We start from the raw sequence: 15692 nt of genomic DNA on the forward strand, positions 1-15692 counted from the left end.
TGTCTCTGGAGCATGCTATTTGCACATCTTTCTTCTCTTCAGTATTCTGCTCTGTAAATTCTAGCTGAATTGACCCACTTGAACTTCTAACCTTATCTTTTCAGCTCAGGAAGATTGCTGAACTTTAACTGGGTTCTCTCTCCCCGCACTGCAGCCTGGAAGGTAGCTTACCTTTTTTGTTTGTGTTTTCACAGGGATCACTGTCCTGTGTTACCTGTTATTTAATAATATTTGAAAACTATTGTTTCATATATTTCATCTCTTCTTTTTAGTTGTTTAAGGTGGAGAGGGTAAATCCAGTCTGCTATTTCATCTTGGCTCATAATGGAAGTTTTTTGGGAGTTAACAATAAACAAGTAAAATACAAACAAATGTATCAGGTGGCTATAAGTATACTATGGAGAAACCTGAAGGAAGGGAGAGGAGGAGGATTGCAATTTTAAATAGAATGGTGAGAAGAGGACCAGTTTGAGAAACTAGCTGTTTTGATTACTTTTTGCTTTATAATAGCCTACCCCCACACTTAATGACTTTTGCTCATGGACGTGCAATTTGGGCCAAGCTGAAGAGAGACAGCTTGTTCTGCTCTGCTAGGCGTCAGTTGGAGCATCTGAAAGGCTGGGGTCTGGAATCATCTGAATACTTGCTCACATGTATGGTTGTTGATGCTGGTTGCCAGATGGGATCTCAGTTGGGTTGTGGCTAGAACATCTACACATGACCTTTCCATGTGGCTGCTTGGCTCCTATACAGCATAATGGCCAGGTTCCAAGGGTGAGCATCTGAGAGAGAGCCAGGAAGAAGCTGTGTTGCCTTCTCTATTTTCTAGCCCAGCCTTGAAAGTAATGTTATGTATCACAGGAAGTCACTAATGCTGGCCCATATTAAAAGGGACTGGAATTAGATTCCTAATCTTGCTGGGAGGCATGTCAAAGAATTTGTGGACACATTTTAAAGCCATCACAATGATACTTGAGAAAAGAAGGTAAGGATATCTAAAGGAAGAGCATCCCAGGTACAGTGTACAGAAATGCAAAGACTCTGAGGCTGGTGGATACGTGATGGTTTAGATTTGTTTATTTTGAATTTCCCCTGTACAGTGTCATCTCCTTGAGGGCAAGGGCTTTTGTTCACTGCTATTTTCTCAGCACCTAAAACAGTGTTTGACAGATAGTTGTAGTTTAATTCTTATTTGTGGAAGAGATAGTGTATTGGCAGCAGGTATCAAAAAAATCCTAAAAATGAGTACATAACCTTTGATCTAGAATTCTTTATTTAGGAAATAAACTTTAGGGAAAAAAATTGTACAAATAAGCAAAGCTGTAGTGAAAATTTGAAGGTTTCTAAATGGCTATTAATAGATTAGTTAAATAAATTATGGTTTGCCTATATAATGGAACACTGCAATTTTTAAACTAAATGTTTTGACCCAGAAAGATGAGTGAGTGTTGAGGGAAAAGGAGCAGAATTCAAACGACGGTGTTCAGAATGATCTTTTTTGGTTAATAATCTTTATATAATATATGCATAAAATGGAGAGGGATCTAATAGGATGTATATCAAATTTTTAATAATTGCTATAGGAGTTATTTTAGACTTGCTTGTCAAAAAAATATGTATTACTATTATAATAGAAATACATTTCTATTATAAAAGGAAATGAGGTAAAATTTTTTAACTGATGTAGAATAGTATCTAAGCTACTGTGAGTGATAAAAAGCACCTTTTAAAACAATATGTAGGGTTCTTTTTATTAATTAAAGAAGGTGGAGGAAAACGAAATTTGTACAGAAAAAGTGTGGGATGTAAAACCAAGATTTTTCAAGAGATTATCTCTTGATTATAGGTTATCCTTATTTCCTTTTATATATTTCTATATTTTCTTGATTTGCTAAAATAAGCTTCTTTTAAAATAAGGAAGAGATATTAAAAGAAAATAGCTGTAGGGGGTAATGTTAAGCAGCTTTACTTTAATAGTATTTATAATATGAAAAATCTAAATTTATAAGGTAGCAAAATCGGGGATCTTTTGGTTTTCTTGCAGAGTTCCTTTGATGGTCTCAAAATAGTGACTTAGAGAAAGACAAATACTGTATGATTTACTTATATGTGGAATCTGAAAAACTGAACTCTTATCAACAGAGAACAGATGGGTGGTTGCCAGAGATGGGGGATGGGAGTTGTGTAAATAGGTGGAGGTGGTCAAAAGGTACAAACTTCCAGTTATAAGATAAATAAGTTCTGAATGTAATATACAGCGTGATGACTATAGTTAACAATACTGTATTGTATGTCCGAAAATTGCTAAGGGAATAGAACTTAAAAGTTCTTATTACAAGGACAAAAAATTTGTAACTATGTGAGATGATGGATGTTAACTAAACTTATTGTAGTAATTAATCATTTTGCAGTATATACATATATCAAATCATTATGTTGTACATCTTAAAACTATTACAGAGTTATATGTTAATTATATCTCAATAAAACTAGGAAAATATGACTTAGAACATTTGATTTATACACAATTCTGAAGCTACTACTCTTTGTTAAAATGTGGTGGTTTTCCATGTTAATATTATTTTTTATCACCATAATGTAGGTTTTCAGTAACCTTACAAGAGTAATTGAGGGGCTTCCCTGGTGGCGCAGTGGTTGAGAATCTGCCTGCCAATGCAGGGGATACGGGTTCAGCCCTGGTCTGGGAAGATCCCACATGCCATGGAGCAACTAAGCCCATGTGCCACAACTACCGAGCCTGTGTTCTAGAGCCTGCGAACCACAACTACTGAGCCCGTGTGCCACAACAACTGAAGCCTGTGTGCCTAGAGCCCGTGCTCTGCAACAAGAGAAGCCACCACAATGAGAAGCCCATACACCACAACAAAGAGTAGCCCCCACTCGCCACAACTAGAGAAAGCCCGCGTGCAGCAACGAAGACCCAACGCAGTCAAAAATAAATAAATAAAATAAATAAATTTATTTTTTTTAAAAAAGAGTAATTGAGGCCTAAGATTAAAACTACAAATATAATTTATGAATGAAATCTTAGATGATATAATAATACTTTAATTCATACATATTTTGTTGTAAAAATGTTTTTAGGTTAATTGTTCTCATTTCACTGTCTTACCTCTTTATTTTAAAGAAATAATTTGTAATTCATTTTGTTCTTACACACCATAGGATGTGTTTTGGAGATGCAGACAAAATATCTTTGATGAAATGAAGAAGAAATTTTTACAGGTAGACTGCTGATGTAATTGCTTTAGTGTGATAATCAGCAGAGCAAGTAACAGCATGTTAGTATTTTTATTTAATAACAAGGCATGTCTTAAGTTTTATGCTTGTTTGGCTATTTTATTTCTACCTGATTTTATTTATTTTTCATTTTGTTTATTTATTTATTTTACCTGATTTTAATAATAAGAAAGTCACCTTAAATGAATATATGTCTGATAGTACCTTGTGTTTAACAAGTGAATGAGGTGGAAAACTGATATAAAAACTATAGAACCTTTAGTTTTGACTTTTGGGTATAATAGTTGTCTATTTTTTACAGATGTATTTATTTTCTGAAATATTAATAGTGCTGGGACTAAGTTATTTAATAATTTACAGAGTCAAAACCCAGACATCTTATTTGAAGAATTAAATAGAACTGTTACCTTCCTGACAACGTGTACGCACTACAAACCTAAACATTCCTGTGATGTAGCATCCTATTCTAACCTTTACTTAATACCTCACTTTCCTCAGGTCCCTTTAGCTCTAAGTTCAAGGTTCTTTATTTAATCTCTTCTGTCCTCTTCAGGTGATCTCTGGCAAGAGGCCACGTAGAAAAATATCATGTAACATTTTAGAGTTTGCTGGGGGAGTTGGAGTGGAGTGGAGGGAGGATCTTCAAAATAAAATAATCTTTTTCTCATGTAAGTTAAGACTCCCAGCACTACCCCAGGAATTGTTACTTGTTAAGGTAAAAATGCACAGTCTCAATGAGGCTGATAAATTTAATAAACTTCAGTGAGCAAAAATATTTATACCATCAATTTTTTTTTTTACTCTGTGGCAGTATATTAGCCGTGAACTGTGGCTACCCGGAAGGGTAATGCTCTAAGGCTTAATTTCTTAGCTCATAGCAGTTTCTTTATCAAGTAGTAGATAAAATGGACTCTGTGTGTGTGTGTGTGTGTGTGTGTGTGTGTGCATTTTTAAGTTTGCAACCATAGTATTATCATTTGTAATAACACTGAAAGGAAGAAAGTCTTGAGAGAAAATGGGTTGACTATTAAATTTAGAGGTAAAGAGGTCCCTTTGTAATGTTTTAAAATTATTCATATTAATTTTTTTCTTAGAAAAATCTTAATCTTGATAACTTTGAATTGTGTTTGATGTTGTTTTCTGCATGCTAATGCCATTCTAAATGTATGCATTAATTATACACCTTGTTTTGTGTTTTTTAATAAGAAACACCTACGAAGTATTTTTTTATTAAAGAAAAATTATGATGTTAACTTCAGAGAACTCCGATTTGAACTTAGAACTGTTCGGAATGCCAAGAATAGGAGACAGGATGACTTGAGAGGCTCTGAGACTCCTTAGACAGAACCATCTGTGTTGACCACTTCTAGAGGTTCCTATAGTGACCGTATCTTTGGAAGAAATATATGTTTTCAGTGTTTTTATCCCAGTATGTTTTATCTTTTGTAAATAAGACTGTCATTTTTGTTTGTTTTGTTTTTTCAAGGATTCTTTTTTCAGACTTTGCTGGGAAATCTGGCTTTGTTTCTGCATAGAGCACAAAGACAGAACACTCTCTTAGCATATAGTGTTAATGTAACTACTGTTGACTTTCCCCTTTTTCTCACAAGTGTAATATTGCTATGAGTTGCCCACCAAGTAAGTAGTTTTAATTTTATACTTTGTACCTTTTTTGTAATTGGCCAGATTTTCTGTGTAGGGAACTTTGTGCCCCTCTAATAGCTCACCTAATATAGATGAAATGTTTTCCCAAGTGGGACATGCTTTAGGCTTTTCTAAAACTTTGCATTTGTTTTTACTTACCTGTTTTCTCCTATTCATTATAGAACTTTTACTGACTGAAAAATTGTGCTCCCTTCCCTGAATTAGGATGTGTCTTCAGATGCTTTACCTTAATGTTGGGTGTAGTGCTTAAATGGAACCCCCGCCACCAACCACCATCACTAATACCACCATCACCACATTCTTCCCAACTAGCACTTGCATGTGCTTAAATTTATTTAGGTGTGTTTCTGTTATCTATTACTGTGCAACAGCCTACCCCAAAACTTAGTGGCTTAAAACAACTAGTTTATTTGCTCACAATTCTGTGGGATGGGATTTGGGCAAAGGCTTAGCCAGTCAGTTTTTCTGCTTCACATGGCATCATCTGGGATCATTACTTGGCTGCATTTGGCTGGTGACTGGCTTTGGGTGGAATGTCCAAGAAGGCTTTTCTTACTTATCAGGCACCCCAGTGCTCCACTAAGTAGCCACTTTCTCTCTGGGTGGATTGTTAGGGTTTTAACACAGCATGGTGGTCCCAGGATAAATGGATTTCTTTTGCCTGGCTGGCTTATAAGAGGAACATTCCAAGAGGTGCAAAAGCAGAAGTTTCCTGCTTTAAATCACACAGTATCACTTCTATCACATTCTGTTGGTCCTAGTTGGCCACAAGGCCAGCCCAGATTCATGGGAAGAGCAAAAAGAAAAAGAGTGGCAAAGAATTTTTAGCCATCTTTAATTTACCTCAAGATGGTGATGTTTTTTGCTTTGGGCATAAGTAGGACCAATCAGGGGTAGAACTCCAAAGAAATTAAGAAGAAAGAGGACACTCCTATTTTCCCAATTCTAAGAAATACTTTTTTACATTTAAGTATTGTGGACATCTGTATGTTTAGTATAATATTGTAGAATTTTTTTTCTCTTGAAAAGCTATAATAAAAAGATTAGTACAACCTTATTGATGAAATCTTAAAATTGGAAAAAAAATTTTTTTTCTTATTAGTTCCCAAATTGGGAGGCAGGGGGAGGAAAGAGATTTTGCCTCAGTGTAATTAGTGTGGGCAATCGCGATAACAAAAATTCAGATGTAATCTATGGATGATGGCTATGTAGTAGATTAAATTAGGACTGAAAAATGGGCCAGGAGGTTGAGTATAAAGTAATAAGATTTACACGTGGCTAGCTTAGAACTTTAAAGGTCAGAGTTTTTCGTTTTGTTTTTTTTTTTTTTTTTTCGTTTGTTTAAATTATCCTAGAATTGAATTCAAGAGTAATATGTGATTGGCCCAGAAATTCTTATAGGAATCTTAAGAAGAAACAGACAAGTGCACAAAGTTTTATATAGGTATTCATCACAAAATTATTTCTAAAGTATAATAAAGTCTAGCTTAAGAGTCAGTAAAATTAAATTGATGGAACAAATTATTATTAATCCATGTAATAAAATATTATTCAATTGTTAAAATGATGAGTTAGAAAAAGTTTGACAAGGAAAGGTTACATGATATATTTATGAGTAAAGAAAGAGGTTTCAAAACAGCATGTATATCTAACTGAATGTTTGTGTTTAAAAAGTGTGCGTGTATATGTCTGTGTTTGTGTAGAAAAAATATTTGGAATAATATAGACCAAAATGTAATAGTTATCTCTGTGTTATGAATTACAAATGATTTCCACTTTTTCCTTTATACTCTTCCTATTTTGTTTTTTTTTTTTGGCTGCGCTGTGCGGCATGTGGGGTCTTAGTTCCCTGACCAGGGATTGAACCCACAGCCCTGCATTGGAAGCACAGAGTCTTAACCACTGGACCGCCAGGGAAGTCTCTATACTCTTGCTATTTCAAAAAAAGGAATAAAATTACTTATGTGCAATGCACAGAAAAGAAAGCTATTGTCATTAAAAAGAATAAAAGGCATACATAAGATTAAATTTTGTGTTTACAATAGTACATTTAGCCTTCAGATGAGATTCCATTGGGGATAATATTACCCACATCTGGGTGTGGAAGGAGAGGAGGCTGGAGTGCCTGTACCTTGCACTTACTTTTTTAAGGAAAGAACCAGGAACTGCTGATGGCCATATGTTACCCTATCATCATTCTTATGTATACTGTTATGTCAGCACTTCTGATTTCTGAATTCTTAGGTAGAGTTCTCTTGCTTGGACCGTCAACTTCAACTTATCTGAAGCTTTAAAATCTGGCAGCTGTAGTGCTTTTCACCTGGAAAACTTGAGTCTACCTCTGAAGTATACTGTTGAAAGTGTAAAAGCAGATCTTTTGTAGTTGAAATTGATTTAGAGTTTCTCGTTTCTTTATTGTGAACCAGAGTTAAAAAGGGTCCACTTTATGTTTCTCAGTTTGAGATTAAAATGTGTAAAACCATCTGTTACAAGTGTTAATATAACACCTTAAGCTTATAGCTGAAGGCTTTTTTGTTCTTTGTTACCCTGTTTATTTTATAAGAAATGTATTTTTCTTTATTTTGTTTTTAAATGGGTTATTATTGGTAATTAAATATTTTGACTTGTCTGAAATATAGTGCTAGCCAGTCTTAAACATTATACTTCTGCTATGGCAACGTATTTCTGTTTTAAACTAATTGGATTAACCTTAGTTTAGGTAATCTCTTACAAACCCAAAATTATATATGGCAGAAACAAATTATAATTGTATTACCCTGCCAAACAAACAAACAAAAATACCTTGTGGTGGTCCTGTCTTCAATACAAGTCAATGATAATAACTATTCTTATTTAAAAATGGATAATATAGAAGTAACAAAAGATTGAGGTTAATATTATTGTGTTTTTTAAAAAAAAGGTGAGAAATACATTCTTGTGTACAATACCAGTTTGTACAGTTCATATTTGTACAAAGCCTTTTATGGGGATAGCGAGAGTTCCCTCAGATAATGACTGCTGCCCTAGACTTTGAGGGAAAGCAAGAGATTTACATGATCAGATTTGCATTTTAAAATACTATTCTGGATTGAAGGAAGATGAGATTGGAAGAAGCTATTGCCATGATCTTAAGGTAAGATTCTGAGTGCTGCAGGCAGGATTAAAGAGAAAAGGAATAGTTCAAGAGATATTCAGATGATAGAAATGATAGAATTTGGTGATTATGTGAGTTGAAGAAGAGGGAAGAAATGAGGAAGGTGCTCCTCTCTGGTTTCAGCAGCTGGTAGATGATGGTACCATTAATTGAGCTGGGCATTACAGGAGGAGGGAAAGAACTTCTTTCACCAAAGTGCCTGATGTAGCCTACTACTGCTGTGTAAAACAGGGAAAAGGGTCGTGTCCTTCAACAGCTTGAGGGAAGGCATAGCTTCTTTGAGAAAGTCTCCTTTAAAATGTTTTTCTCTGATTTATGTACTAGATAAAAAAGAATGAAAAAATTTGTGACCCTAAGTCCCTTCTACATTGGTAATTGAAAAGTATTTTTTCCTTGCTTTCCTTTACCCCTCTGCTGGCTGATCTATTTGGGTAAGCTTGTCAGCTCCTAACACACTGATAAATAGGGCTTTTGGACTTTTGGTCTGTGGGTACAACAAAGTAAGGGTCAGGATGCCTGATTGCTTTTATCCTTTAGTTATGGATTTTGCAATCTTAGACAATCCTCATTGCATTTCTACACAGTTCTCTTTCATCAGGAAACCCAGAAATGCTTGATTTGACCGTGCTAGCATAGTAGTGACACATTTTTAAGGATCAGATTTTGTTATTTTCAACTGAAAATTGCTCAAGTAAACTTGTCTTCATGGGCTTGTTGATCATTGATTTACAGCCTTAAAAGGTGAAAGCAGATATCCACAAAAGCAATGGTTGATTCTTAAATATGCCCCAGTTTTTCCAAAACAAACATGTATGGTGCTTTATGTGTTTGACATATCCATTAGAGTATATTTCAGCCATAAAACAGTAGTATTCACACAGAGAAAATAGTATTTTGTGGGGGTTTTTTCATTTAATCATAGAAAACATTAATAATTCTATTTTTTCTTTAAAGATAAATAGTATATTTTTTTAAATTTCAGGTAGAAAATGCTGCTGAAGAACCAAGAGTCTTATGTATAATACAAGATACTACTAATTCAAAGACAGTGAACGAACGGATCACTTTAAATTTACCAGCTTCTACTCCTCTCAGAAAGCTCTTTGAAGATGTGGCCAACAAAGTAGGCTACATAAATGGAACCTTTGATTTGGTGTGGGGGAATGGAATCAATTCTGCTGATATGGTAAAACTCTAAACTGAAAGCATCTTCTCTTAAGCTGCTAATAATATTATAGTCATTATTGTTGTTGTTTTTAATAGTATACTAAATCCTGGAATCCTTCGTAATATTGTAAGCAGGACTATAGAGTCTGTGTGCAACTTGATATTTGGATCCCTCTTCATCGTTTTCATTCTAGATTCAGTATTTGATTACCTTACAGTTTGCACAATGTCATTTCATTAGTTGTTTTATTCATGTAAGATGATTATCATAATATTGTGTCATCTATGGAAATTTTTCCAGCATTTACTGAATGGGATATTCATTTTAAATATTTAAGTGAAAAAAGCAGGATATAAAATCATATGTATTTTATAATCTAATTTTTGGAAAAGAAGAAAAAATGTATATAGAAAGAAAAAAGTAATAGAAGGACTTACACTCCAATATTAACAGAGATTATGCACCAGATAGAGTGGTAAACACCTGATCAGGAAGGTTGGTGGTATCATGACTTCAGCTTCAAAGACCTCACAGTAAAGTCGTAGAGATAGGTATATCAAAAAATAATTACACTAACATGTTTTAAGTGTTATTAAGTATGATTTATGAGTTTGCTGTAAGTGCAAAGAGGAGGCACTGACCAGTTTTGCATGGGAGAGTGGCAAAGGGGACTGTTGAGTTGGATCTCATCTGTATTTTAGAATAGTATTCTAAATAGTCTTTTTTCTTTCCTCTCAGTCCAAATTCACCCTGCATACGATTGCTAGAATTATCTTCAGTCATCTTAAATCATAGTACTCCTGTCACCTTCCAGTTTAGAAATCTTTAATGACTGCTCACCGCCCTGATTAAAAGTCATATTCCCTAAGTTAGCATTCAAGACAATTGGTCCTTTAAATCTAATCTTAGCTCACAGATATTGGACTAATTTATTTTCTTAACACAAAATTTCATACTTCTCCATCTCTATGTTTTTGCTTATGTTACCTCTTCCTGTCCTATACCATTGCTGCTCTTAAGTTTTCCAGGAAAATACCTTTAAAGGCAAATGAATTGAATGTGTATCCTGATCATATTTGGAGGGCATAGTTTTAATTGGCTCTGCAGAAGAATAAAAGGTGTTGGGTATTGCTTGATTTGCCTTTAAAATTGATGATATTTTGCCTTCTATTCCATAATATATTTATGATTTTTAAAAATGTAGAACTAGTGTTTTTAAATGGGAAAAGAATCTGAAAAAGAATAGCTCTATGTACAACATATGTATAATCGAATCACTTTGCTGTACATCTGAAACTAACCAACATTGTAAATCAACTACAATATAAAATAAAAAATTTTTTTAAAGTGTACTTACAAAAAAAAAAACCCAACCCTAGTGTTTTAAATTAGCCAACTTTCCCCCTCTGAAATTGGTCAGTAAAATTGGTAGTCCAACAAGTTATACAAAGAGAAATGATATTTAATCTGAAACTTTGAATACTCTCTTTTACATTACTGTGTAACTTCTAGTGTTGCCTCTTTTTCGATTTAAAGGATAGTTCTATACTGTCTGCCCAAGTCCTGTTTATCTCTTACTTTTAAGAAGCCTTACTTGATGTTTCTTCATGCCACTTTAAAAGTAATCTTTCTCTTTGTCCTCCTATTGCACTTTTTCTTCTGCTATGCCACTTATAGTCTTTTTATTATAGTTGTTATTCATTTGTGTCTTTCCACTTGATAGGATGTATTTTGATGTCTAGGACCTCATAGTATTCGTTTTGTATCCTCCAAAGATACTATCCCTAGGCACTCAAAAAGTGTTTGTTAAATTAACATCTGCTGCAGCACTATGCCAGGATTAACTATTTTTCTTTCTTCAGCTGTGACTGTTCTTAAGTACTTAATTTTTGTGTCTTAATATGCCTACTGTACATTTCTCTGAGTATACTCTTACCTGCTTACTGTACAATGCTGCATGTATGCTTCTTTGAAAACCTAATTCATTTATCTACTCTGCATCTCATACACACAGACAGACATTTATTGAGGTAAAACCCCTATGTGTTCTAGCTGTATCATCTGATCTTTTATGCCTGAGAGATGCTGAAAGATCTGGTTCCTGCCAGAGAATATAAGGGACCCAAAGATACCTTTCTTCCTTTCAAATGGCTTCTCTTAGCTTCTGGTTCTCTGTCCTGTTTTTCTCATGGATTTCTAGATGTGATCCAAAGTGAGATTATATAAGTGCATTTTATTAACACTTACTTTGTGCTTACTCTCTCTGTACCTAGTATTGTTCTGATACTAGATTTTATACAAATATAACCTCATTTAATCCTTTTAACCACACTATGAGGTAAGTGCTATCACAGCCTCATAGGTGAGGAAACTGAGTCATGGGGAAGTGAAGCAACTTGTACAGAGTCACACAAATAGCAAGTGGCAGAATCTCTTATAGTTAATTTTTTTGTCCTTAATTAATACCTATGCTTTTATATAATGTTCATTTTGTAAGAAATAAAGGCATCTCCATAAAATAAGTCCTTCTAAGGAGATATTCCTCATGTCTTTGAAACATTAAAAACATTTAATGAACAAAATAGTTTTAAAACAAAAGAGTAGGGCATTCATCACATCCCTCATTTTTCTCAACAGTGGACTGGAGTGTTGGGTGAGTATGGCTTGGAGCACGCAGAGCTCTGTCTCTCATCCACCAACTAGAGTGTATCATCAGAATGACAGCCAGGGTTTAAATTGCCTGCCAGGTAAAAGAGTTAGGTGAAGGCTAAACATGTTAGATGTTTAGTTTTCAAAGGAGTGATCACTTCTATCACCCTGGGATCCTCTGAATCCTGGCAGTGGACTTGAAATAGGTATCATTTACTAGGACAGGCTTTTCCTTCTGAAGGAAGGTCTTTCTGAAGGTGCCCATTTTTTAATGTTACATAATTATTTCGGTTGGGTTGCTTAGAGTGTTTCCTTATGTGGGAATTCTCATTATATTCCTATATCAAAACATGTTTTTACAGTTTTTAGTGATATAAAATAATCTTTAGTTAATTTTCATGAAAACCCATTGAATACTATATTGCATACATTTTAGAGAACATCGAAACAAATGTTTACAATTCTTTTTTTGTGTAGTACTTCAGTTTTTTAGATGTTGGGAAATGTGAACAGCTGGGATACCTGTCAGTATATGCCCTGTCACTGGGCTTAGCCATCCCAGTTCCTGAATAGATGAGTTAATTCCAAGCCTAGATGAATAGAATTTATCAGAATCTTCATTAAAAAAAAAAATACTGTTTAAGCCCAATAATTGTAGATATGTGTCTATTTACATATTACTTGTTTTATTTTATTATTATAATTAATGTTTCTCATAATCTGAGATATCTTATTTTATGCTTGTAGGCTCCACTGGATCATACCAGTGACAAGTCTCTTCTTGATGCTAATTTTGAGCCAGGAAAGAAGAACTTTCTGCATTTGACAGATAAAGATGGTGAACAGCCTCAAATACTGCTGGTAAACTCTTTAGAAAGCCCTGTAGTCATAATTTTTGTGCACTGTCACCTACTACTTGGGAAGCAATTTTCCAAAGGAAGGAGGAGAGATGTGTTTTGCAATTTATGTATAATAAATTATTTTTCTGTTTTCTGTTGGCTTGTTATAGGTATGTAAGTTAACATGGTTACACTGGGCGTCCATAGCACTTTGTTTGTGTATATAGTCTCTTGCCACACTGAGAATCACCACTAGAACAGGGATGGGGATGGGTCTAGGATCTCCTACTGTGTTTCAGTGGCCTTTTGTTTGGTTAAGCATTTGCTTGGTTGGTGTAAATCTTCAGCAGTTTTGCCCAGGTTTTCTGGTATTTTGGTAGGGGAACAGACCCCCAGAATTATCTACTCTGCTGTTTTTGCTCCCACTCCCCATCCCCCACCCCCCATTTTTTTGGAATGACTAGTTTGTAAATTCTTTGCTTTATTTCTGTTCTTTTAGTGTTTGCTGCAGTTCATATTTCAATAGCCTTTCCTGTCTGGTTCAGTGGCTTTAGTGATCGTCAAATCTAGTAACTCCCAATTTGAGAGAGATTCATTGAAAAAACCCGGTCTGACTTACCTTGCTGCTTTACAGACTGAGGAAACTCACAGAGTTTATGGACTTTTTCAGAACACTTCTCTTTAATGAAACTTTTCTCAGGAAAAGTTCTTCTGTTTGATGCTTTTCATTTAGAAGTCTATTGTGAATTAGAATGCCTCTCTGGACAGTAGACAGTAATTAAACACAGGACATCCATACAGAAGCAATGCCAGAATATGTTCTGACTTTGCTTAATCTCATTGTTTATTTTTATGACATTGTGAGAAGATTTTGATTAGTTTGAGTGACATTGAAACTAAATTAGCTATTAATTTGGGGATTCATGTTTTAAAATGCTTAGTAATTAGTCTTCAGCTCTTACTTGCTTGTGCTGATTTTATATCCCTTACTCCTTTTGGACATCTTCCTCATTAATAGGAAGTTTCTTATTGGAGACAATAGGAGACTATCCATTTCATTCAATACTTATTGAGTGTCCCTTACCTTTCAGGCCTACTTAGCAAGGATAATGTAAAAATAAATGATAAACTCTGTCATCAAGGAGTTCACAATTGTACTCTGATTAATTAGTACCAGAAATCTCTTCTCTCATGTAAACAAAATTTGAAAAAGAATTAAATAAAATTGAGAAAGTAAGAACTTTGGAAGGAGACCTAAGCATTTTTTCCAAAGTGTGTTATATTGGGCATCTTTCAAACCTTCCTACAGGAAATAATGAGGGTGTATACTTTGAATGTCTTGGTGGTACCAGTAATGCCTTGTCTCTTTTTCATTGCCTCAGGAATTAGTATGCCTTTTTTCATTGTTTTAGCAATATTTACCACTCAGTAAATATTGGTTATGCTGCATTTTAGGAGGATTCCAGTGCTGGGGATGACAGTGTTCATGACAAATTTATAGGTCCACTTCCAAGAGAAGGTTCTGTGGGCTCTACCAGTGATTATGTCAGCCAAAGCTACTCCTATTCATCTATTTTGAATAAATCAGAAACTGGTAAGATATATTATTGTTGTCATTGTTGTATTTTCATAAAATCATAGGGCATTAATCCAGAGTAATCTTAGCGATCTCAAGCCTAATCTTCTCATTTTATGGATTAGAGAAAACAGACCCAGAGCAAGATCGCTAGTTAGCAGAAGCAAAGTTAGAACAAGAATGTGGTTTCCCTTTCCCTCAACCCATTGTTATTTTTACTGTATTGTTACTGCCATTATTTAGTAAAAAATATTAAATACTGGATTTTGAAGGAAGACTTTTCTGTTTGATAATTTTCTATCTTGAATTTAATCTTAAATTTTTGAAGTTGACTTCCTCTGGAAAGGAATGTATCTCCGTGTGCATTGGAATAGACTATGGCAGATACTTTCATGTGGAAACAGATGGGCCAGGCTTATTTTATCAGAAATACTGTGTTATCTTCTAGTTTAATCTAATCACATGTTTGAAATTAATCATGTAATTTAAAAATTCCTGTTAGCTTTTTTCTGAATATGTTTAAACCTATATTTTTGAATTTTTTTCAATTTATTGAGCTAATGGAATTGCTTTATTTATGCAGTTTTGTATTTATTTATATATAAGACTGGTTAATTGCCTGAAAATATAATCTGGATACTTTCACATATCATTTTATCTTAAAACAAACATTTTCAGTAGGTAGTATTCATGTTAAAAGAAATGGAAACAGGCTTAGAGAAGCCTTTGATTATATAGCTAGTTAATGGTATTTCATGTTAGGTATGGCTTCAGAGTATTTACTCTTAGAACTTTAAAACAGAGATGACTGTAAATATTAGACACAAATATCTAGTATAAAAAGAAAACTGTAGAGTAATATTGTAGATTTTGTTTTAATGTGTTCTGTAATCTTCCACTTACTATATTTTGTAATTGAAATGTAGAATAATTTCCTCATAGCTAATCTTTTGTACAGGCTTAATGGTGTATTTGTTGTGAAAATGGTAAAAGCTGGTCGTGTTTGGTATTTAGGATCATTTATATCAATAGAACTTTTTGCAGCAAACTACCAAGAATAAAAGAGAATGACAAAGTATCTTTCTAATTATACTGTCTAGAGTGTAGTGATTCTCAAATTTTTATTTCTTTAAAAATCATTTTGAGATACTTGTTAAAAATGTAGGTTCTGAGGCATTACTCCTCCAAATACTAAGTTAGTTGCTCTGCAGTAGACTGGATAAATTGCGTTTTTAAAAAATAGATACCCTAGATTATTATGAGATAGTTGGAATACTTAGAGAAAGTTCCAGATTTAACAAGTCAGGATTCTTGAAATTTTTCTGTGTATTCTGACAACCAACTCAGTCCTTATGCAAGAAGTATTTACAGAACTCCTAC

The 15692-nt window shown here is 34.1% G+C and overlaps 1 protein-coding gene across 3 annotated transcripts in view; it reads left to right on the forward strand.

The window, feature by feature from the left end:
- USP47 (ubiquitin specific peptidase 47) overlaps positions 1–15692 on the forward strand; it is a 124496-nt gene that overhangs the window by 40574 nt on the left and 68230 nt on the right. For 2 of the 3 annotated variants that reach the window (XM_036862651.1, XM_036862650.1), the window contains 4 exons: positions 3187–3246; positions 9063–9266; positions 12645–12758; positions 14192–14330. In XM_036862651.1, the coding sequence (XP_036718546.1) occupies positions 3187–3246; positions 9063–9266; positions 12645–12758; positions 14192–14330 (517 nt within the window). The remainder of the gene's footprint in view (positions 1–3186; positions 3247–9062; positions 9267–12644; positions 12759–14191; positions 14331–15692) is intronic. The other variant, XM_036862652.1, reaches the window with a different exon arrangement.

This window comes from Balaenoptera musculus, chromosome 8 (genome assembly GCF_009873245.2).
Source record: "Balaenoptera musculus isolate JJ_BM4_2016_0621 chromosome 8, mBalMus1.pri.v3, whole genome shotgun sequence".
NCBI lineage: Eukaryota > Metazoa > Chordata > Mammalia > Artiodactyla > Balaenopteridae > Balaenoptera > Balaenoptera musculus.